This window comes from Corapipo altera, unplaced genomic scaffold, assembly GCF_003945725.1.
Source record: "Corapipo altera isolate COAL_440 unplaced genomic scaffold, ASM394572v1 90, whole genome shotgun sequence".
NCBI lineage: Eukaryota > Metazoa > Chordata > Aves > Passeriformes > Pipridae > Corapipo > Corapipo altera.
The window spans coordinates 1,145,903-1,170,566 of NW_020884990.1; the positions used below are offsets into that span (position 1 = coordinate 1,145,903).

The 24,664-nt window shown below is 41.1% G+C and overlaps 1 protein-coding gene across 2 annotated transcripts in view; it reads right to left on the reverse strand.

The window, feature by feature from the left end:
* Positions 1-24,664, reverse strand: part of LOC113958185 (BMP/retinoic acid-inducible neural-specific protein 3) — a 179,252-nt gene that overhangs the window by 150,255 nt on the left and 4,333 nt on the right. For both annotated transcript variants that reach the window (XM_027666292.1, XM_027666293.1), the window contains exon 2: positions 11,638-11,923. In XM_027666292.1, coding sequence (XP_027522093.1) covers positions 11,638-11,873 — 236 coding nt within the window. In that variant the 5' untranslated portion in view covers positions 11,874-11,923. The remainder of the gene's footprint in view (positions 1-11,637; positions 11,924-24,664) is intronic.

Sequence of the window (24,664 nt, forward strand, 5' to 3'; positions counted from 1 at the left end):
TCTATGCAGCAAGTTTACTCATCCTCTTAACTTTATTTGTGCAGCCTGAAATTGGATTCCATAGAAATGCAAAGTTTTTCCGATTGCTGAGATCTGAACCTTTATCTTTCCCTGCAGGCTATTTGTATTAATCTACTTTTCTTTGAAGCACAGAGCTGTTAAACTGTTAAAGCTCATTTAAAATGTGGCTATATTTCTATCAATGGACCCAGATAGTTGAATTACAGATTTTAATTATGCTTTTTATGCTTTGGAGATGCTTACCTAGAAATATGTGCAACAAAAGTATGCAATTAAAGAGCTTTATTGCTGCTGATTGGTGAATTGTGTCTATATTGACAGTAAGAGATGGCTTAGTGTGTAGAAGAATTTACATGGGCCTCTTTTTATTAGTGATTAATACAAAACTCACAGCCAGCTTTGTTACCCTACCTTTATTAGTGTCATGAAAGCAAAGGGTGTGAAAATGTAAAATACCTTGTACTTTAGGAGTGAGATACAAGAATATTTAATACTTGAGTATCCCCCTTCCTGCAAAGCCAGTTAAACACATCAGTGGAAAAATTAGAATTTACGCTATTCATCTGACATGTGTGACTAACTTTTACAGTTTAGTAAAGGCACAACTGAACAATTTCCATCAGGAAATATTCAGTCCCTTTCCCCAGTGAACCAGGGGATGTATAAAAGCCCCCTCCCCAACTGGAAGTGTTGCAGCCATAGTTAGCATGACCTCGAGATTGGGAATCTTGAAACAGAGAATGCAATGCCAATTATAGCTGGGGGAGGGAATCCACTTCTGCAGCCCATTGCAAACTGCAGCTGTGGGAAAAAAAAAATGAACAATAATTTAAAAAAAAGAAGTAGGAATAAGCACTGCAGTAAAATGGCAAAGGTGAGCTTCTTTGCTTTTCAGGGTATTATTGGATAGCAAGGGGTGTGTTCCTCTATGCTTTGCCAGGTTTGGAATTAAAAAATCATCTTGTACCATCAAATCCCCTTGGCACCAGAGTGGAGACAGATATGGAATAAGCCTAATCCTTTCACAAATACCACCAACATGGCAAGATTTACACAGCAGAAATGACATGAGTGCATTAGAAAAAACTGGCAAATAGGAGATGTTCATAATAGACAGTTGTTTTCTTCCTGGAACTTCTAATTTAAGCTTATCAGCATCAAAAAAAAAAAAAAAAAATAAAAAGGTTGAAACCAGAAACGATTACCAACTATTTCACAAGGAACACAGTGTGTGTGTCTAACATCCTATCTGCCTCAAGATAGGTTCCAAAATCCGCACACGTGCATTCACACATATTGTCCAAAGTTTTATTTCTTTTAGTAAGAAGTAAATTATATCACTGACTTCAGTGAAACTAGTGGTTTAAAATATTATTTAGGATGAAAAGGTGCTCAAATAACCTGGAAATACCTTGGAGAAATCATGGAATCGTAGACTTGTTAAGGCTGGAAAAGACCTCTAAGCTCATCGAGTCCAACCCTCCTCTTGCACTGTCAAGGCCACCACTGACCCCTGTCCTGTCCCCAAGTGCCACATCCACACACCTCGTGAACACCTCCGAGGGTGGGGACTCCACCCCTACCCTGGGCAGCTGTGCCAGGGCCTGACCACCCTTTCAGTGAAGAAATTTTCCGGATGTCCAACCTGAGCCTCCCCTGGCACAGCTGGAGGCCGTTCCCTCTCCTCCTGGCCCTTGTTCCCTGGGAGCAGAGCCTGACCCCCCCCGGCTCCCCCCTCCTGTCAGGGGGTTGCAGAGCCAGAAGGTCCCCCCTGAGCCTCCTTTTCTCCAGGATGAGCCCCCCCAGCTCCCTCAGCCCTTCCTGCTGCTCCAGCCCCTTCCCTGCACACGCTCCAGCCCCTCCGTGTGTCCCTTGTTGAGGGCCCAGCCCTGGACACGGCCCTGGAGGTCCCTCAGCTGTGCCTGGCACAGGGACAGGCACTGCCCTGGGGCTGGGACACCCCATGGCTGGCACAGCCCAGGGGCCATTGGCCTCCTGCCCCCCTGGGCACCTCTGGGATCGTGTCCAGCCCTGGTACCAGCACCCCCAGTCCTTTCCCACTGGGCACTTTCCAGCCCCTCTGCCCCATCCTGGATCTGCAGGGCATTGTTGCAACCCAAAGGCAAGACCTGGCACTTGGCCTTGTTGACCCTTACACGCCTGACCTCGGCACATGGATCCACGGATCCAACCTGTCCACATCCCTCTGCAAAGCCTTCCTGCCCAACAGCAGATCCACATTTTTGTCCTGCACTCAGTAGTAGTTGAAGATCTCATAGAAAGCAAATGTGTAGTCCTTGAACATATTGATTGTGAAGGCCACCTTCTGCTTCTGCCTGTGAGGAGCGTGACTGTTCCTCATTTCACAGCAGGAGAATTAAATCTCCATATTACTGTTCCAAATTCCACCATTTGCTATCAGGGACAAAAACATCATCGCTCTTTGTGTCAGAGAGAAGTTAAATAAATCCAAAATCCTAATCCTTTTGCTGGATTAGTCTCAGCATCAAGTCCACAGTGGACACATTTACACTTTTATGTATTTTCCTCTGTGTAAGCCTGTCTATTTACAATGAAGATCAACATACCATTTCATGCTAGTCTAGGCCCAGAAACTTCTGTCAGTTCAGACCCTCTGTGTTAACCACAAGTGGATTACTTCATCTCAGATAGTGAGTTTAATACCCCACAAGACTAATTCACAGGTCATGTCATTTTTGCATAATATTGGTGTTACAGAGATAGAGTGGTCCCTGATTTTCAAGAGCTGGTAACAGCCAAAGTGTAAATAACAAGTGTGAAGTCTTTCATTCTGCTCCATTATTTCTTTTCTGCAATGATTAAAAGGTATTATCCAGCCTTGTGGCAGGAAAATATTTTTTTTTTTTCCAGCAAGCAGAAAACATAGGGCCTGGTTTGATTCTAAGTCATAAGCTATGGGCCACTTTCTGCAGAACATTTTGCTAAGACCAAACAGGCAAGATATTCAGAGATACACCATGAAATGATAAACTGCTGAGATATACACTGATTGACAGTGTAAATGTGCAGAGGTAAAAATCATCACAAACTATACCCAAAATCATATGGAAAGATAAAGAAAAATGAAGGAAAGTCATAATAACCCCCGTATGAAAAAAAAGTTTCATGTTAATGTGTTTCAGCTTCAGATTCTCAGAAATCTTCTGTTGTAGCCAGAGTTAAAGTTTAAAGTAGAATAAGTTTAAGGCGTAATCTGGAGTTGACCAAAAGCATAAGAAAACGGAGCAAGATCTGACAGAATGTTTCTACCAGAGGCATTTTAATACAAAGATCTAATCAGGAAAGATCTTCTGGCATTGCCAGTGTTATGAAGAATTTCTGGATGTCTGATCCATGAAGAAGTGTCCACAGCAAATGCCATTAATATATTGGTCAAAGGCTCTTGTTCAGACACCTGACTGAAGATATAAGTTTTTCTTTCTAATGAACAGTAAAATGGGAAGAATGAAAGAGACCTCACTAAATGTTCTTCATTTTAATCAGTTGGAATTATTATTTTTTTAAAAAATTTGTTTTGTGTGGTTAAATATGTAAAATATAGACAAAAGACTACTTTTTTTTTTGTTGTTAATGCAGGTTGTAATATTGCTTGGGCTGTGTAATGTTTAGCCTTTAGTTTTGTTATGACAACCTGTAGCCAGTATGTATGTAAATGGCTAAAGATGTAGTTTAAATAAATTATAATTAGATGGAACTTGATAATAATGTGATGCCTTTGTTTATTTTCTATTACTAAATCATATTTATCAATAGACAAAGCTGATATTGTATTTGAGTTCCTAGCAAAGCATCCAGTTCTTCTGCTAGCAGTCAGGGTATAAGTAAAAAAACCCATATTAGCTAGCTTGCAAGAACTGTAAGAATATAATTCAGAATTTTTTTAAAATACAAATATTTATTTTAAATTAATCAATTACATTTCCTCGGGTCTCGGATTCTGCTGATCCTTCTGAATATTTGGTAGAACGTCTTTTATGTTTCGATTTTAAATCACGTTACTCACATAAGCCAAACCCCCTATATGTGCTTTTCCCTGGAAAAATTAGCATTCCCTCCTCGAAGCCAGCTGCAGTCCCTGCCGTGCACACGAGACCCACATCACAACTTTAAATTGCTGCTGGGCTCTGGGGCTGCATTTTTCAGAGCTCTCTCTATATCAAACTGTCTGGGCAGTAACAATATCTTCTCTTTTCAAGTTGCATAAATAAAGTAGAAATTGAGAGCATCAGAAGATGAATCGAGATACAGAGCCATTAATGACCTTAAGAACACTGTTATCCATAACAATCATATTGGGATTCTGGGGAGAATCGAGCAACGAGACATTATTTTGAAGTATTGCTTTTCTTCACAAGGGTCTCTGCTGGAATGAATCTGTAGCTACACAATAAAAATTCCCAACCAGCATAATGACTGTGAAAACCTGTAGAATCAATCAATCCAAGCCAGAAGACAACTAAGATTTGGATTTGGAGATATCGACCACGACCCGAAGTCAATGAGAGCAGTGGAAAATGGCAGAAATTCTTGAGTGAGCACATTTGGTGTCAGTTGTTCTTTTTCTGTGTGGAAGAGACACAAATACCTTTCTATACAAAGAATCACACATTCCAATCAATACCACGGGGTTTTTATACAGACAAAGTTTCTGTGCTACTCAGTTATTTTTCTCTATGTAAGCTATAATGTGCCACCCATATAGACTTAACATATGGTCACAAAGAAAAACATGAAAGCCATTCTGTTTGGACATGGTTACTGACCAAGTAGCAGTGAGAGAAAATAACATCATGGGGGTTAAAACAAAAGCGCAAAGAATTTGATTCGAGTAATTAAAAAAAAAAAAAAATTCTTTTTTTTTGTTTCAACCAAAAAAAAAAATTTAGTAATTGTTTTTCCCCTTTATGAAAGTCGTAAGCATTTGATATTCCCTACATCTTGAACATCACTGATAGTACCAGCAGGGATTCTGAAACAAAAATGAAAAGGAAGGGTAAATGAAAGAACAAAGACCCAACTAACCAAAAATCTTCAAAGGACTAATGAAAATTACCTGATTTCATGCCCACAATCCTGGCAGTCTACCCTGCTGACTGAAGAATGTATCTATTATTAGTGTTAAACAGCTTTTATACTACTTCAGTGATTGCATGAAACCATTAAGTTACAGCCTCTATTATCCTAATTTTTTTAGGGCAACTTAAATGATTTATGAACTCACTAACTGAAATGATGACACACCATATTCTCTAAATAAATGTTCTCTGTTCTAGGGAAACATATCAGTAGGAGGTTTGATCTAATAATTGTCCTTAAAATATTAGATTTTGAAAGTGAGTACATTCTGGAAATAGATTATAATAATGTTTACAAAAAAAAAAGATTCACCTCCTCTTGCCATTTGAGTTTCTTTAGGATCTTTGATTAAATACGCCAAACAAATAAGGAGAAATACAAAGAGAGATTGTCAAAACACAGACTCCTGCAGTGTGTTATGAAAAAAAATATACAGAAGGCAATCTTGGCACCAATATTCTCTTGTGTTGCCAAGCTGAAACATGCTCGTGTTCTTGTCAAACTGACTCCTGAGAACGCTCCCAGTCCTGCTGGCACAGCCAGCCCTGTGCCCACCATCCTGCCCAGGGCTGGCACTGCTTTATCACACTGACAGGAACTCCACCCTTGCCTTGAAACCCCCCCAGGCCAATTCTGAGACCACCAAAGGCAGCGAGGGGATGTGGGGTAGGTCTGAGTCTGGTCACTGGCAAAACACCTCAGAGGCTTTTGAGTGCTGTAGGCTTGGGCTCACTGATAAATCCCTTGTGGTGTGCTGAGAGTTCTGCAGGATTCTGCAGGAAACCAGCTCCCTTAAACATTTCTTCAGGGGCTGGGCATGCTTTTCATAGAATCACAGAATGGTTTGAGTTGGAAGGGACTTTAAAGACCATTTTGTTCCAGTTTCCTGCCATAGGCAGGGACACCTTCCTCTAGCCCAGGCTGCTCAGCCCCCCATCCAGCCTGGCTTTGAACACTTCTGGAAATGGGGCCTTTTCCCAAGATCTTCAAAGGTGGACTGAGGGCAGATGCTGTGGCTCAGTCTCAAAAGTGAGCTGGATTTCTCCTGTGCCCTTAAGTGATGTGCTTCCCTTTACCCAGCCCAGATGACTTCTCTGCTGTGCTGTCTCACATATGTAAGAGAGCTGGAAAGAGAGGGACATTTTGGGAATCAGAACTGCCCACCTCTCTTTGGTCCTTCCTGCTCATCCCTGAGCCCCTCATATCTGTCTGCCTTTTTCCTGGGCCACAAGTATCCCGAAGAGCTCAGACTCTTCCATCATTGCCCTTGGAAATCTCTTTTATCATCACCTGTGGAGATATTCCAGGTTCTTGCATTACTGGGATTGTGAGCACAGGCCAACACAGGAGTCCAGTCTGTATCTCCTGCCCCTCTCAAATCTCTGATATCCATCTTAGGGGCCCCCAATGCTCCCGGTGCCATTGGAAGGAGCCAAAGTCTCCTTCACCTTTGTGAACATCCACTCTGTGTAATTATCAGCCCTTAATATTTCGGGTAAACTAAACTAGGCTCTGGTTATAATTCATCTGAAAACACGTTCCCAAGTTTTCTGTTACAGATGCAAAGCTTCTCTGTCTAAATTATCTGTTCCCTCATTTACACCTGTTCACAAGCCTGTACCTTACACACAATCCCCAGATAAATAGATCAAGAAACTAATATAATTTTGATAATAGGAGTTGCTACTTGTAAAGCATCACAGCCTGATATGTGTTTAGGTCTTAAAGTTCAAACAAAAATGATTTCCTATGAAGGGGATTTGCATTTGGGATAAAGGGCTGGAAATTCAAAGATTTTGGAGGACATTATCCAGTTCCATGTTTCTAGACCTGGAAAGATGGTCATTTAAAGCTTTAATTTTGCTTTGCTTATGCAAGCAGTTTCACCAAAACCAGTCATTTAACTGGTGTCATGTCTTTGTTATGCCCAGCTAACTAGAATAAGAGAGGCTGTTCAAGTATATCACTATCAGAAATTAAACTCATTGATGTTTTTCAGATCCAGACATTCTTAAAAAATGTACTGGGCTACAAATACGGTTTTTTCTACTGGAAATTTATCAACTCACAATCCCAAAACCTCTCTTTGAGCTGCTCTTTCCTGTTACCAGCCTGTGAGCCACTGGATTGAAAATCATAGTAGAAGACCTTTTATTGGTTCTTCTCCATAATTTGAAATTCCAAATTAATCAGCTCAAATAAACCTTGCAAGAGCCCAAGGAAATATTATTCCAGACCATATGCTGGGGTGAAAATGGTAAATCAGAGCATATTGTTGTGCACCTCCACAACTGAATCCCCCAGGATTTTTGCTAACACTGTCTCTCAGGAGCACACCTGTGTCAATAAGTCTGATGAGAACTGTGGGCTAAAAAATAAGTTGATAGGGAAAACAATATACCAAAACCAAGCTAAGTGGTTAAGCTCCCACACAAGTGTTAAAACATATTAGTGAGTGTTCTGTTACAGTCTGGAGTCTTGCTCACTTTACCCTGTGCATTCAGTCACGAGGGGATTCAGAACACAGGAGAGAAACCCAGCATGGTCTTGGAGATTGGTCTCACTTGTCCAGGAGATTCCTTTTTTTTTGCCTTTTGTAGACTGGAATTGTACACTTGTTAGGTGTAGTTACTTCAGAAGGATTTCAATGGTCACTAAAACCTAGTCCACTCTCATCCACATCATATCTTATAAACCTTTCCTCCTATTCATAGGATTGGGAAGGTTCTGTAACTTCATATATCCCAGAAGTAGTTTAATGATTACAAACCTTCTTGAATAGCCAGCCTAAATTTATTCATAGCCAGTTTATACAAGTTTGGTTTTAAGACAGTGATGGCTTTTGGTTTAGATAGTTCACCTTGCTTTATGACATGTACCTTGACAGGATTGTACCCACTTTCAGCTCTCATTTGGCAATATTTAGGGGGGGGGGGGGGAATTTCCACCTTAAAAGAAAAAGCTAGGCTCTTCCTTCCCCTGATTTTCACATCTGTTTCAGATTTTAAATCATTTTGCTTCAACAAAACTCCACAGCATCCCTGAGGAGATTTCCTCAGCACCTTACTTGACAGCATGAATACTTCCCTATCTCTGTAGAAATTACCTCTTCTGATACAATGTAGGTTCTTTGCATAATTTCACAATCACTCTTTCCATCCTGGTAACCTCTCATCTCGTTCTGTTTGGATTTAAATTCCTTTGTCTGGGTTGCTGATTTACATAAGAGGCACAGCGTTCCCTTTGTGTATTAAATAACAAATTATAAACTCAATTTTTCTTGCCAAAATACTTATTGATACGAACTACAGGAGTCACCTTCCATAAAATATTGACACAGCATTCCCATGAATCTAGAGGTTTTCAGCAGCCATCCAGATGCTTTCTTGGCATTTTTCTTCACAGATCAGGCATGATGATTGCCACCAAAAAATGTGGCAATTATTAACTTTCCTGTAGGAAGGTATTTCCTCTGGAGAATTATAGAGAATAACACACTGTAAGGAGTGCCACATAACCACCACAACCAGTCCACCATTTCCAACTTAAAGTTGTTACCATCAGGTGGAATTGTTTAGCGTTCTCCAATACAGATTAAAACATTATTTGTCTCTTTCAGTTCAGTCCTGTAACATTGAAAACTCTTGGCTTTGTGGACATATACACCCCAGAATCAACTTGTTTGCCCACAGATAAAACTGATCTTTAATTCACAGAGTAAAATATGGGTGACTGTGGATTTTTCTACTGCTGCCTCCCCATAACTGATGCACCAGTTGTTTCATCACGATTGGTTTATGCTACGAAAGCCAGAGAAGGAGATAAGGCAAAGTATAACTTTTATGTTTAAAATTCATATTGTGCTGAAGTTATGACCTCTCTTAAGAAATTTGGCTCAGCCAATCAGCGTGTTCCTTGGTGCAAATCTTTGGCTTCAACCCTTAATTTGTAACAGAGTCATGGTCAGATGGACACTTGGCAACAGTGACCAGAGGGTGTGGATACAAAGCAGTTGCTTTTTGCCTCGCTGCCATATGAACAGGGAGATTGACTTTAAGCTGAAAAGGGGAAGATTTAGATTGGATATTAGGAAAAAAATAAAATTGTCTTCAGTCATTTTGTGTCTGACCCCACTGTGCTACCAAGATCCTCCCAGGAAGGGTTCAAAACGGGAGGCAACCCACTGGAGTCCTTCACCCTGTACATCTCCCTCATCCTCAGCCCCGTGGATTCTGACCTGGCAGGGATGTTAAAGTGAAGGGAGAAGACTTCCCTTCCCCCTTAATCTTTACATGCCAGGTCCCAGGTGTGGCTCAAGGGCTGCAGTGCAGGGCTGAGGGACTGGAGGGGCTGCACTGCCACTTTGTTCCTTGATGATGCAAATCCTGAGCCAATGCAGGCAGGAGCTCTTCCTTCTCCCTCCATTCCAATCACGACCCTGTCCCTGAGGGAACATTTCCATCAGGTAAAAGACAGGTGAGGGAATGAACAGACCAATTAGGCTCCAGATCCTACAGCCCTGGAAAGCTCATAGCAAAGCAACTGGGATTAAATTTGCAGCGTGTGGCTCGCAACAAGGTCACCATGCTCTGCACTGCTTCCTAATGGGATCATATTTTATGGGGAAACTTTGCAGTAAGGTTTGGGTTGGAAGGGCCAAATCAAAATTATGCAGCTTTTTTTGATCCAAATAGCTCTTTTGACTTCCCAGCTCATTTCTTGAACAGAATAGGCAGAGAATGGAACTAAACATGAGAAAAACTTTCTGTGGGATTGTGTAAATTAAATTGAAACCTATGCACAAACCCAAATAAACATTAACGATATGATTACAGATCTATAAAACTTAACAATGTTGCTGTAATGATGGCTGAAAGGAGAAAAATTCTCAAGGACCCGATTGTAAGAGCTGAAATGAAATACAATTCCATCTTTCATGTTTTTAGCAAGATAATTTCGGTTCAGTGTTGACTAATACAGAATAATGGGAATAAAATATGCTGCCTCAGTCTCTGCATTATTGGCTTTACATTATTGGTCCTGACAGCTGGCTTTTAAAATGCAGTAAATATTGGGCAATGCTGTTCTGTTAAGACAAGCCACTTCATCAAGCGTATTTCCAAATCACACTTTATTTTCAAAATGTGTTTAATTTGTCTGTATATGGCAAAGAAGCCCATTGAAAAAATTGACCTGCAACAGAGTGCCCTCTACCGTATGTATTTGGGAAAGGAAAATAGAGCAAGTTTCTCAAAAATAAAATCTTTACAGACTGAGGCTGGCACTTTTCTCCCAGGCCACTGGACACTGAACTGAATATAATATACATATAGGCATATATCATTCTTACCTTGTTCTAAAGGGCTGGGTATCACTAGAGAATAATAGCTTAAAATAGGTATGAAATTTGTACAGGCTCTTTCATGGTTTTCAGTGAAATCAGTGTGTGTCTTCCCATACCAAAATAGCCTGTGTTCATGGCATGGACAGTTATTAGGGAAGCTGAAAATTTGTCCTGCATTGCCCTGTTACCCCACTTTTTCTTGGCTGCCAGGAGGGAAATGTCACAATATGAAGCAAAAATATATCTCTGCTTAGAGATGTGTTTTCTCAGTCCTTAATCTCTCCTGGTCTCTCATTTCTCACTCCTATTAGACTGAACTTTCCTGTTCATTCCCATGTCCTTGATAATGCTATTGGATGTCACTGAGGTGCACCCTGTGCAAAGTGATTAAGAAGGTAGTTCACCAGTGCTGTCTCAAAAGAGCAGAAACTCACAGGTTACAAACAAATCATTGAACCAATTCCACAGCAGGGCCCAGATTCTCAACAAGACCTATACTTTTGAAGCCTTCCCCTGTTTTTTTGTTTCTAGGTCTGAACTGGGCCATCCAATGCTGAGTTTTGGGATGGACCAAACACCTGCAACCTCTGTTAAAAATCATGGTGGCTCTTACCACTCAGTCCCTCAGGGAAGAGAAAACCGTTCCTCAAAACATTGGTATAAACGAACATTAAACTTTTTTTTGAGCCACTTTTGAAACGCCCTCGTTTGTACCATGCAGTCCCTGCTTTGTCAGCAGCACGTGCAGAGCCACAATTTCATTCTTAAAGCCTCAGCCTACGTCTTGATGAACCCCACTGAAAGCAGCTGAACTTGGTGCACGATCAAAGGTGATCCACGTTCGCACTCTGAAACCAAAGGTGGTGTTTGAACCCCTGGGACACTTTTTGACTGTGCCATCAGGACAGAGTAGAGGTAGGTAGTAAACAACAAGGTTTTTCAGAGCAACATAAGCAATCATCAAAAACAGAAACAAACACAAGCAGCATTCCCGTGGTAGACAGTGGCCTTGCAAATGGCCTTGCATATATTTCAACAATGAATTTGGTGTCTACGGATTCGTTCCCACAACTGAATCTTTTCCTTAAGGAAACCCTTAATTTTACAGCTTCTAAGGATGATATCTCTGCAATTGCTTTCCCTTTGCTTCATACCTGTAAATCTTGTATCTTGTGCTAAATCCCTGTCGACTTCTGTCCACAAAATCTGTGTATTCCTGTGAGCGATGGAAGGGTCCCTTATCAGAGAGGAGCCAGTCGAAGGGGCTTGTGACATGCTGGTCCGAGACAGCAGCAACCGCTAAACCCCAGCAATGAAGACTCAGTGCTATCCACTCCCATAGAGCCATCAGAGAGAGCAATTCAGCACCAGCACTGCAGCGCCATATCATGCTTCCACTGGGGACTTAGAGCCTTCATTCTCTTAGCTTTCCCTCAACACCTAGACAAAATACACAGTCAATTAGATAAGCACACACTAGGCATCCCTTGGAAGCAGAAACAAGTTTCCTTTCTTTCAGCTTAAAGAGATAGTGGCCTCTACTTTATTACATTTTACATTAGCATAAACCCCACTAGGCTAGTTAACAGTGGAGTGCTTCAGTACTTCAAATGCTGTGAAACTAATGTCTTCATTAACATCATCAGTGATAATATTTACTGTTGAAGGGAAACCTTCACAAATCATCAGGGAAGGGATTGTTGGGGGGGGTTTTCCCAGTCATGCCAGTCGTTAATGAAAAATACGCAACATGACAATTCTTGCCTGATGCAGCAGCACGAAATCATTCAGCAATGGCAGTGCATGAGCTCACAGTTCACATATTGGACAGGAAATGGGGGAGATTCAGAAGACCCAGCTGCCTTCTTTTCGAATGAATTTTTTAATGTCCTTGGAAAAGCCAGGCAGTGGCTTGTCTTCACTGCAACCTGTAGTTACCAGGCTGTGGTTATTGTGTTCAAAGCAGCGTGGCAGGGCAGTCACTGCTCTGGTTGACAGTGAGGAGTTCAGGGAGTTATTCCAGCTCCAGACACTGCAAGTTTGAGTATCCCTGACAGCAGCATTTTGCTTTCAGTCCAATTCATTCCAGCCCAGGAGTTCAGCCTAGAAACACTTTTTAAATGCACCCTAAACAAGTTTTTGTGTGCCCAATCACAAATCAAGAATTGATTCCCTCGTGTAGGAACTCAGTGAAGACAAGCCAGAGTTTCCCTCTATATGTCAGACCCACACCTGTGGAATGTGATAATGATTCTATATCCTGCTCAGGTTTTGTGAAAACATCTATGCAAGAGCATGAGGTTGTCAGAAACGCTGAAATGACAAAAGGCCGTGTAGATTCCTAAATATATTTAGAAGCAATCTTTTCTAGTATTCAGACAAAACAGCACATAATGAATTAAAATATATGAATGTGAGAGCTTTCATTTTTCTAGCTGATGGGTTTACAAGGAACAAAATTTTTGATTCACACTCATTCAAATCAGCACTGATCATGACATTCTTACAGTGCCCACTGCTGTAACTTTTGTAACTCGGTGGGAAATTCTTCCTTACCACCAGTAATTTGATCTGTGAGTGCCCCCCAAAAGAAGGATAACTCCAACAGGACACTCCTGCAACTGCACACTCAGCACCCCCCATTAATTCCACTGAATCATTAATATGACACATTAATATTCTGAAGAGTCTTTTGTGTAAATCACAAACGTATCAGCTGTTGGAAGGTAAAGGCCTCCACAGGAGCACAGAGGTTCATGTGAACCAACAGGAATTTACACTCTGAGAATATAATAGCCTGTCTGTGCACCCAGAGAAATACTCAAGGTTTATGTGATGTAATTGTTTGTAACATGATCAGGACGTGATCCTGCAAACAATAAATGTGTAAAGAAAGCCCCTGTTCATATTTCATGCTGAGCATTTACCCAGGCACTGAGTTGTTACCATAAGCAGTCACAGCCATGCAGTTGTTTATGACCATAAAACACAGACTGCATTAATTTTATAAATCCTTCTGAAATGAGATTCCACAAGTCTACAACAGAGAGCTCCCTTTAACTTATACTCCCAAGCCATCACTTCCACACAACAAAGCTGCATATTTGTGTGCTGTATGAAGTTTGAGTATCACCTTCCTAGACTGGTGCTTTTCTTTTTCCTTCACAGGTGGAAGTTCATGTATTTGAGGTTACACCACCACGTAACCTTCCTCCCAGTGCATGAAAAAGTCTGCAGAGATCAGAAGCAGAACTGAAGAGGAATAGATTGCTCTTCTGGCCCATAAATGCCATGACCATCATTTCATTGCCACTTCCTGTTAAAAACTAGCTCAGTGTCAATGGAGAAAACATGTCAGTCACTTCCAGACAGGCCAGAGCAGCCTTTGCATGATAACAGAGAGAAAATCCACAAATGCTTCTGTTTCTTCTTATCATTAATCAGGGAAAAATACATTGCACAACGTTCTCATTCCCCTTCATCATCCTTGGCACAGATGAGCAGACCCTGGGCATCACTTCTTGCCATTATGTGGAGCTACAGAGAGTGTAATGAGAATTTTAATTTTCATACCAACTGCTGTTATAGAATTTCAAACTTTCCTGTTGAAAAAGTCACGTAATTGTTTAAATGAGAAGAGGCAGGAGTTTGCTTTTTCAGGTACTTATTAACACTCAAACTGTTTCAGGCCATTAAACTGTAATGATGACTAATTGAGTCCCTTTTGAATTTAAAATGATAATATTAGGATTGGAAAATGAATTATTTTGTATACGTAGCATCTTCTTAAAACTAGACCAAATGAGCACTTGGAAAGGAGTAATGAAGAGCCAGGACTTTATTCTTGCCTTAGGGCTGCACCTCGTGGTGTGTCATAAATGAACCACTGGTGAAACACCTCCAGAGAACCTGTGCAGTTACAGAAGAAAATAATCTCACTGTTTTAAAGATCTGTGAAGGTATTTCTCAAAAGAGTATAAATATACAGGCAGTTCTTAAGGAGAGTAAAATCACGTGTGCACTTCTAACTGATACTTATCTACTTGTCTGTGTTGTCCAGTCACTGTAAAATCACTCTGCATAGTATTAATTCCCATAGTACCCTTGAGAAGAAAACTTTTACCTCTATTTAACAAAAAAGGGACTGAAACGTGAAAAGACCAAGGCTAAGTGGGGGCTTAAGCTGTTAAACATGTATTTCCTATGAAAAAAAGTAATTTAGAAAATTCCAGACAAAGGATTTTTGCGAAGATTAGAGTAGGAAAAATATCTCCAAATTTTGAATGCTCAAATTCTCTAGTGAACGCAAATGCCCTGAAAACATTTTTTCAAAGACTGTTACAGGCCTATGGAACATACAAAGATTACTGTTCCAACAGCCATCAAAGAACTCCAGGGAAGAATCAATCTGAATCAAATTCGCTGTAGACAAAGGGGGGGGGGGAACTAAAACACCTTTTAAGTAACAGAGCTGGTAGATTTTCAGGTGGAGAAGACATTCTTCAGAGAACAACTGATGCAATATTTATTCTGCCATAAAAGCTGTCATGTCAACAGACTGTCACTGAAGTGCTGGCTTAGAGGACAATCCTCACATAGAGATGCTCTGCACAGTTGCTGTCTGTTATCCCCGTGGTTTCACCCAGCTAACACTTGTAAATGCTGTTTAAGTTTTTAGTCCTTCCTCTTCTAAATTCTGAGGTCAGAGTGACTTCGAGGAGCTCAGTGGGCTAAATTCTTCTTCGTCAGAAATCTCGTCTCCTCACTGAAATCAGCGCAGAAGGAATTTGGCTCAGCACTTTCTGAAAATACCACAGCTGAGTCCCAGCTCTCATGAACACGTAAAGGTGCTGAAGACTGACAAAATCCATGTATTTATGTCACCAGAGAATATAGTGCTGGCAAGTGCAATGCCAACATTGCGGTCACTGGGACAAATTTCGGCTGTGAACAAAAACACAGGGTGTCTGTTGTCTTTTTTTTTTCATCATATTGTAGGGCAAACCTCACCTACCCGAGTCTTTCTTTTCTACGTGAATACTTTTTAACATTAAAAATTGCATATAATTACATATGGGTAGTTTATGAACCCACTAACACAGCTAAAACAGTGCAAATCAGAATGTCTGCTTGATTTGCTTACAGAACATTAATTGATAAACCATGTAAACCAAGATATACAGAATAATGTGCAGCCAGCTCAGATGTGTGCACAGCAGTGCTCAAGAAAAAGCATATCAGTAAGTTTAAATCCTTTCTAAAGTGGAAAATGTAGAAAAAGAAATCTGTGGTTCCCTCAGTGCAGGCAGCCTTCTCTTTTCTAAGAGGTGAGAGTCTCCTGTAAAACAGATGTGCTGATACACAGCAGAGACAGAGCTGCTAAATTACTGCTTCACTAGTGGAGCAATATTTTATAGAAGACTCAATAAAGTTGATGTTAGGCCTCATCAGTACCTTTTTTGGGCCACATCTACCTGCAGTTCCCAAGAATCAAAGTAAATAACTGTATAATAACTGTACAATAACTGTACAATAATTTAATAAGATCAGGGTTGGGTTTTGTTCAATATTTCTCTACTCCACAAGCCTGGGATGTATCTGAGGCTTTGGTCTGAGATCCTACAGAGATTTCCTTCTGCCAGTGGAAATGCAGAAGACCAGGATCTCTCTGAAGTCCTTCGTTTTTTATGCTCACTAGAATTCCAAGAAAATGATGAAACATCCCAGCTCTCAGTGGAAAATTTAGGATCCTCCGTGATGAAGTGGGATCGCTACAACTTTAAATCAATGGTGAGAAGCAACATTTTCTCCACTGCAGCAGGATGGGGAACAGTGAAGCTCAGAGAAGGCAAGATAAGTCAGGAGACCATTTTTTTTTCCAAAGGTATTTTGACACTGAAAAATGGAAAGACATTTTGCATAAAGAATAAAGTAATAGCCTGCGTCTCAGAGATTGCTCTTATCTGCTCTAAGACCCTGGGTTTATCTCTTTATGTGTCTCTGCTTTCACTTCCCCATCTGAAGTGTGATGATCATGTTGCCCACCTTTGTAAAGAACCACAGGACCTACTTTGTTATCAGTAGTGACTCTTTTTTTTTTTTTTCCCAAGGAGCAATTTTTCGACTGCTAACAATTTTAAATGAATGAGACCTGGGAGGCATCTGCCCTTGGAATTCTCACACAGCCCAGTGTAAATGAAAGAGCCACGAAGCTGATGATGATGTGCTGTGGAAGAAAAGAGCAGAAAATGCTGCAATCAGTATCAGCTACAGAGGAGGAGGGTAGAGCAGAGAGCAAAAAAGCAGCTCCCTTGTGCTCTGCTCTGGGCTCGGAGCCATCACAGGGGGTTCTGCTCTTCAAAGGAGGGTACACAAATCCACAGGGAAAAAACTCTCCCCAGCTGAACTTCCTGAAGGATAGCAAAAGGATCTGTGGACTGGGGTGGGCTGTTCTGTCCTGGGCTCGTAGTCAGATGCTGGGCAGAGGTTTAACCCTCTCAAATTTGGAGTCCCAAAACCAAGAGACTCAAGGTGTACGTTTGGTAGCACAAAGAAACAGAACAGGAGTTTGGGGAGTTGGAATCACAGAACCCAATAGTTTGGGTTGGAAGGGACCTTAAAGCCCATCCCCCTGCTACAGGCAGGGACACCTTCCACTAGCCCAGGCTGGTACCAAGGACCAGGCTGGAGGATGGTGAGCTCCCCCTGCCATCAGATCCAACACACGGGAGCTCCAGGGTCCAGCCTGTGCCACCCCCTGGACACAAAAAGTATCTTTGTCACCAGGTGATTTTCAGCAAGGAGGATTGAATCACCTTGTTCTCTTGTTATTCATTGTGAGCTACGATCTTCTGAAAAAAAAAAAAATCTGAAAGGAGAAAAGAATTCTATGTCTAAAATCCTTTAAGTGAGTTTCACATTCCAGGCTTAAAAATAAGGAAGGTCTTCACATCAGGTCCTGGTATCAGCTTTGACTACATGCACCCTAAATCAACATCTTTCCTTTGTTCAAACAGAGCTTCATCCACTGCCAGATTTGAGCTTTATTCTCCCCTCTCTACGACAAGGACACGACCCCTGTAACTACATCCTCAAAAGCTGAAACAGAGAACAAATAGGATGTCTGATTTTTAATATTTTTTTAAAACAATCCTGCTATTTTTTCCTCATCCCAGCCTTCAGAGCAGAGGAGTAAAAATAAAACACAGAAAGAGAGAGTATCTGTCAGCCCGACCTCTGCCATCATCTCCAGCTCTGTCTGGAACGTGAGAGCTGCTTGCTGAAGGTTCCAGCTCTTGCCCATGGAGTGGGCCTGGGTGTTTGCTCTGTCCCTGCAGAATTCCACTCCTGCAAGTGCCTGTGAGGCTGGAATTGGATGGACCCATGTGCTTTCTGTTGCCTCCCAGCACAGCCAGTGCCATCTCCCTCACCCGTGCAGCCCGTGCTGCCTGGCAGGCGTGCCCAGGTAATTGTTTCAATGCCTGATATTTGTAAAAGACCTGATTTTTTTCCTTTGCTGCCCAAATCATGATGTATAAATTCCCTGAGGCACTTTTTAAATGCGTTAATCTAAGTTCATCCTCCTGTGCAAACGGATTCTTATGTGTTTTAGTTGATGATGTAGAGCAGCATCCCCAGATTGCCATTACAGTCTTTCTGCCTTAACAAGTGAATCTGTTCCTGCAAGGAACCTACTGAGGGAAAGAAATTAGCTGTCAAGTCTCTGAGTGCACACACAGGCCTCAATAGACCTGACCAGCCTCATCTGGGTCCTCCCCCCACCTCTGGGGGCTGACCAGGGGCTCCAGGATCTCCAGTCCCAGCCGGAGTGGTGCTGGTGTGACTTTGTAGGTGAATAACTGAAAGGGAGAAATCACTGAATCAGGGAATACTTTGGGTTGGAAGAGACCTTAAAGCCCATCCAGTGCCACCCCCTGTATGGGCAGGGACACCTTCCACTAGCCCAGGTGGCTCCAAGCCCCATCCAACCTGGCCTTGGACACTTCCAGGGATCCAGGGGCAGCCACAGCTTCTCTGGGCAACCTGTGCCAGGGCCTCCCCACCCTCACAGGGAACAATTTCTTTTCAATGTCCAATCTAAATCTTCTCTCAGTTTAAAGCCATTCCCTATTTTCCTATCACTACATGATCTTGTAAAATCCACCCAGTCTCTTTGATACCTCAGTTCCTTGTCTTTAAATGGGTACTAGTACCTAAATTCTTGGTAGACAACATCTACCAGTCACACAAGGAGCTAAAATGAAGTTCATTTCTGGAATGGCTGAGCAGCACCTTGACTGAGCTCTGGATTTCAACTGACCAACACCCAGGATGCCACAAAGCCACAGAAAAGCCTGCTCCTTTGAGAGCCTGAAGTCTGCTCCAGGCTGGATGACTACACATTCCAGATCATAAAAGTTCATAGGGGATGAAATCTCCATCTTTGCAAGTCCACAGGTGCACATGGACTGTCCCACCAGCAAAAACTCTTTGCTTGAAAGCTGCACAACATTTCAGTCTTAAGAAACTCTTCCCTTGCACAAGTTGTGCAGAACGTTCTCCCAAACTGTCCACAAATTTTCAGCTAAAGCACCTGATGGTGTGAAAAATGTTAGAAGGGAAAAAGAACAAGCCCTTCTTGGGTAACTTTGGGAGCTTCACTATAGAAAAATCTCAACATAGGGAGAGGTTCTGGTCCAGCATTTCCTCAGGTACAAACTGACAAGTGTTGCTGTGACACACAATTTTGCATACTGGAGCACTGAAGTCAGTAGAAAATCACAAGGAGAGACAGATATTTAGAAGCCTGAATTCCAGCTTACTGGAATTCTTTTAAACTCAACTCTTAACTCAAAATCATTCAGCACTCCCTGCTATGATAATCTCATTGGGTGTGTTTTAACGGCAATTAAGTTTGGTCCTTAGGATTTTTGAGTACCACACCCCAAAATTAAATAATAACTGATCACTGAGAAGTCATGACACACTAGTTCTAGCAGTATGTCTCCTGTTCACCCACGACTTTTAATCCCCAGACAGTTCCCTGACCCAATTTAACAGCTAAGTATCAGTGAGCTATGAAGAGACCAAGACACATGTGAGTTGATTGTATCCAGGAAACCACAGCAGAGTAACAAACAGCCCTTTCCTCTTTAAATTCCTCCTTGTACTCTTTTTAACCCCAGGGCTGTTACAGCTGTGGCCATCTAGAGTGGCAGGAAGCAGCTATTTACACATTGTGCACTAAAACTTTGGTTCTAGAGCCTTTCCAGCCTGAGGACAAACCCAAATATAACTGATTAATGCAGAAGGACTAAAATGGGATGGGGTGGGAGGAAACTTTGCTCACCAACAGATTGTTGAACTGAAGATTCGGTTTACAGAGAGGAAGGAGAGTACTTGGAGCTGAGTTACCTTGAAGTACAGCTCTGATTCTACTGCATAACCCTTGACAAGTCCCTCAACCTTCTTGGATTACAGTTTCTGTCCCTAACATCAGGGGGGAAAAAAAGGTGTTGTGAAGCCTGAACAATCAATGCCTATAGAATGCTTTCAATTTATTGGATGGCAAAACTGTTATAAAATAAAAGGAAGATGTTCATGGCACTAGCAGAGGGGCTGACTATTTTTGTTGCTGCTTAAAAATTCTGTTTCTGGAGATTTTGCAACAAATGCTCAGAAAAGGATGGAGAGGAAAGGAATTGTCAGTCTCAGGCAAAAATAGAAGTTTCTTTGAAGCTGCTGGAGTGCTAATATTGTTTGTACAATAATGAGTGGTATTTAGCTGTTCTCTGGACTTAATGAGAGGGGCAAAAAAGCAACGAACTATATTGATTGCAGTGGGGACAAAATCCAGCCTAGTTTCATGTACTTCCATCCCCTCAGATATTACCTGACCTAATCCAAAATCCTGTTCATATTTTGAAATAATGTGGTTGGTTTGGGTTTTTAATTTCTAAGAATGAATTTCTCTGTTTAGAGGTTCTGGCTCAGGCATGACACAGAACCCTGTAATTTTAGCCATCAAGGATTTACTCTCTTCTGGACTTTATTTTTCGTGTGAAAATTAGTGGTTACAGCTTAGATCAGGAGTTAGAAATAACATCCATAAAGGTCTAATGGCATGAATGCACCTTTCTGGATGCATTGTCAGAAGAATGGACTATTTTATGTATTTTATTTCTTAACAAGGATATCTCATAGAATGGTGATGCTTTTATTTTGTCCTTCTATTATGTCTTTCAGATAAAACTGCTCCTGAACTCACGGCGTGTTTTACAGCTGGTTTCACAGGTGGTGTAGATGGTTTTCAGCTCCTATAAATGGAATGGTTAAAACACCTTTCGGGTTCCTCATCCTCAAACTATTCATGCCAGCAAAAAAAAAAAAAAAAAAAAAACAAACTTACATCACCTGTTGTGCAAACTCCCTAGACAGGACTCAGAGAAGCTTCAAGAGATGGTTTCACAGCTGCTCCTACTGAAAACTGTTGCATGATTTTTTGCTAAGTCCCTTAGCACAGTGTTCTAAGCCTGTAGCTGGTATATGGGCAGTAGCCAGATCCTCTTAAATGTTCATGTTATACCTATTAATTTTTTATAGTGAGAGTAGGGACTTAATGGCTGACTGAGCAAAGATTCAAGCTGCAACAAGCCAGTCTGGGCCTAATTGCAGCTCAGGATGGATACAGCTTGATTGTAACAAGTAATAATTATGTCCTGTGTACTGGGCAGCCCTCTGTCTCACATAAATCTAACACCAAAGCTGCCTTGTAAGGCTTGATTCTAGACAAGTTTACAAAAAAATTAAAAAATTGCAGAGAAGAAAAGGTCTGCTAGAAGATGTCTTTCTTGTGAACATCATGCTACAAAGAGAGAAAGTCTGGCCTTTAGAGTCTCATCAGGAATTGCAATCTCTCCACTGTTTTAATTCAGCTATGAGACACTCTAAAACTACATTAGTACCAAATTATCACTATTTCTTGCTGTAGCTCATAGAATAGCACATCCCTATTTAGTAGGAAGTTGCAAAGCTAATGTTGAAGAGCTTTAAACTCTCAGTCAGTATCTTTACAGTGCAGAATGAGAGACAGACAGTCTGGTTATCAGGAGTTACAGATCACTGTAGTCTCTCTAAGTATGAGGCTCATCACTTTTCTTTATAATAGCCTCTTTTTGTCTCTCCAGAAAGACAGAGAAAATGTTCTAGGCTTTGCCTGGCCAAGACAAACCAGCACGAAGAAATTAAGCTGGTTTATAAATGCGTACCTTTCAAAAAAAGCCACTACCATCTCTTCAACTAAATGTGAATCAATCTAATAAACTTAAGCTAACAGAGAGTTTAAAGGGTACTTAGGTAGTTATGAAAGCTTTTACTTTTCAAGCCAATGAGTCAGAGTCACATCCCACAGGAGCAGTGACTTAAAAAGAGAACATCACCAGCTAATGGCTCTGTGTGAAATAAATCCACAGTCTCCAGAGATTGGCAGCAGGATGAGTCTCCACCTGCATAAACGTTGCTGTTTTACCTAAACAAGCATCTTCATTGGAAAGGGTGGTACAGAATTAAGGAATAAGGGGATTCATCCAAGAAATGCTGACCATTCTGGAGAAAAAGAGGTTGGTATCAGCTGTGACCTAAAATATGGTGATTTTAACCTTTAGGGCAGCACATTAAGTGTACAAACCAAATAGAATTACTGAAGATAAAAATTGTAACATATATTTGTTCTCTGTGTCCACCAAATTGTTAATGAGTAGGGATCAATAACGTTTTAGGTGAAAAATAACTAATTAAGATATATGCTTGGGCTACCACCTCCCTCCACAATACCATTTTTCAGCATGTGGCAGTATTTCTCATCTCCTTAGAAACAGAGATTTCAAATAGAGAAAGGGGGGAAATAATAATAATAAAAAAATAAGTAGTAACATTTATAACAGATTTTAATATTCCCATCTGATTTCAGAGTGGTCACCCATGTTCAGTTAACCGGGTGGTTTCTTTATTTCCAGAAGATTTATAAGTATTGAAAGAGCTAAATTAGCTCCACAGAACTCTCATAGTCATCAAGAATAATATGGGATTAGAGGTATAGAGCAGTGTTCTGATTCCCCAGATTTAAGTTCTTTACTTGCCAATGTGTAATAAATGCCTTACAAACCACTTTTCTCATTAATCAAGTGCTGGTAGATGTGGCAGTGAAGGTGTTACTGTGAATTAGCAGAATCTGCTAATCACCATTAATGTAACTGTTACAGTAAAGGCATCTGATGGACGAGCCTTACAATCTCACCTCATTATAAGAGGAACCACTACAGTTTAATAGTCTCAATTTAGCTCACAGTATATAGTGCTTGGCCAATCTTCTTTTGAAGGTGGGACAGAATCTGTGGCCTTTGTGAGAGGCTCATCAGTCAAACATGAAAAGCCTTGACGTGGCACAGGGTCCTTCTCTCCTCTCATCAGGGCACTATTTTGTGGCACATGCAGGAGGTGAAGCCTTTCAATGGGAGCTGGGGAACAGCCTGGGCTAAATAATCCATGCCATGGTACAAGGCAGGGCAAGAGAGTAACTCTCCAGCCCCTGGGTGTGGAGAGATGTGCAGTGCACGTCATGCATATTTATATCTGTGTGTGCATATGTATCTGCAGACTGTATTTGTGTGTGCACATAAACTGTGGTGCATATGAAGGATTAACTTCAGAGCTGCCAGACCAAATTATTCCCATTCCAGTTTTCAGCAGGATGACGACCTGAGTTTAAAGGTGCTGCCTGCCTGCAGCTCATGGGGGGTCTCAACACTCCTTGACTTCAAACAAAAAATGTTGATTTATCACTGGTGGTAAAAGTATTGAGGCCTCAACCAATGTAAGATCAGGTTAAAAATCCTTCAGTTCTTTAGTAGTTTAATATTATTTGTCTCAAGATATGCAAAGCCTCAGACTGCTCAGTATGCAGCATGTAACTTCATGATGCCCTCTGTTTGTTTTTTTTTTTTCCTTCTAAATCTGAAGTTCATCTTAGCTCCAAAATATCGTTTTGGAAATTGATCTTGCTTCCAAAGTTAATAGCAATGCTCTGAACTCCTTTAATTGTGCAAGATCAGGCCCTCCCTGAACATACACGTATTGAACAAAGCTAGGAAGAGAACGTGGCTGAAAATTTGTTTTTAAAAAATGCTCTCTTATGGTGGTATGAGACCAAAAAGAACAGCAAGACAACTTCTTCATGAAATGACTGTAAGGTGCTACCTGCAGCTCCAACAGGACAAGCTTGCTTCAATGCAACCTTTCTGAAGGAGCATTTGAGCTCTATTTGTCAAAATGTATTGCTGGTGATTTTTCTCCATATGAGATTACTAGTGTTTCAGGAGAGAAAATAAAAAATAAAATCAGTGCCTTCTTCAGGTTTTGAGGGGAGATGGAGCTTTGGGATGATTAAGGGCTGCACTAGGCATAAATGGCAGCTAGAAAACTGTGTTTCTAGAAACCGTCATCTGATAATTCCCACTACTCTCTTTTTCTTCTAAGAAAAACTTAGGTGAGTTGTTTGATCTTCCAATCTTTCATTCAGATTTAAAAAAAAAAAACAAAAAAAAAAACAAAAACAAACTGCTGAGGAAGCAAGCTTGCTGATAAAAAGAGCTTCCTTTTGTTTTCAATAGGTGTTGCATCTCAAGTGAAGAACATCTTAGATTGGTCACAGTCAGATATGATTACTGGATTTCAAAGTAATCCAAATGAAGTAAAAATATTTTAGTCCCCTAAATCATTGTCTGGGACTGAGAGGAATGAAAAGTCACTGCAATCTATTCAGACACACGTTGGTGTAAACAGTGAGTAGACTCCTGTAATTAATTCTTCACAAAGGCATTCAGACAGTAGTGGAAAAAAAAACGGGAAAGGATGAGACGGGCTGATTACATCACTTGAAGATCCTCACGTTGGCTCGTTGGCTTGTTGTACAAATGCTGCCTTCTGCAGTGAGCTCTGTAAAAACATTCAGCTGCTTGTTTTCATGTCTCCTAGTTAAGGTTTTCACTCACAGGGCTTCAGCATTTCGTGAACAATCGCCGCAAACACACAACTCCGGTGGACTCGGGGTCTGGTGGGGAGTTTGCTCTCACTGGAGGTGGATCAACTTCCAGAAAATATCGCAGATTTATTTTTTTTTTATTT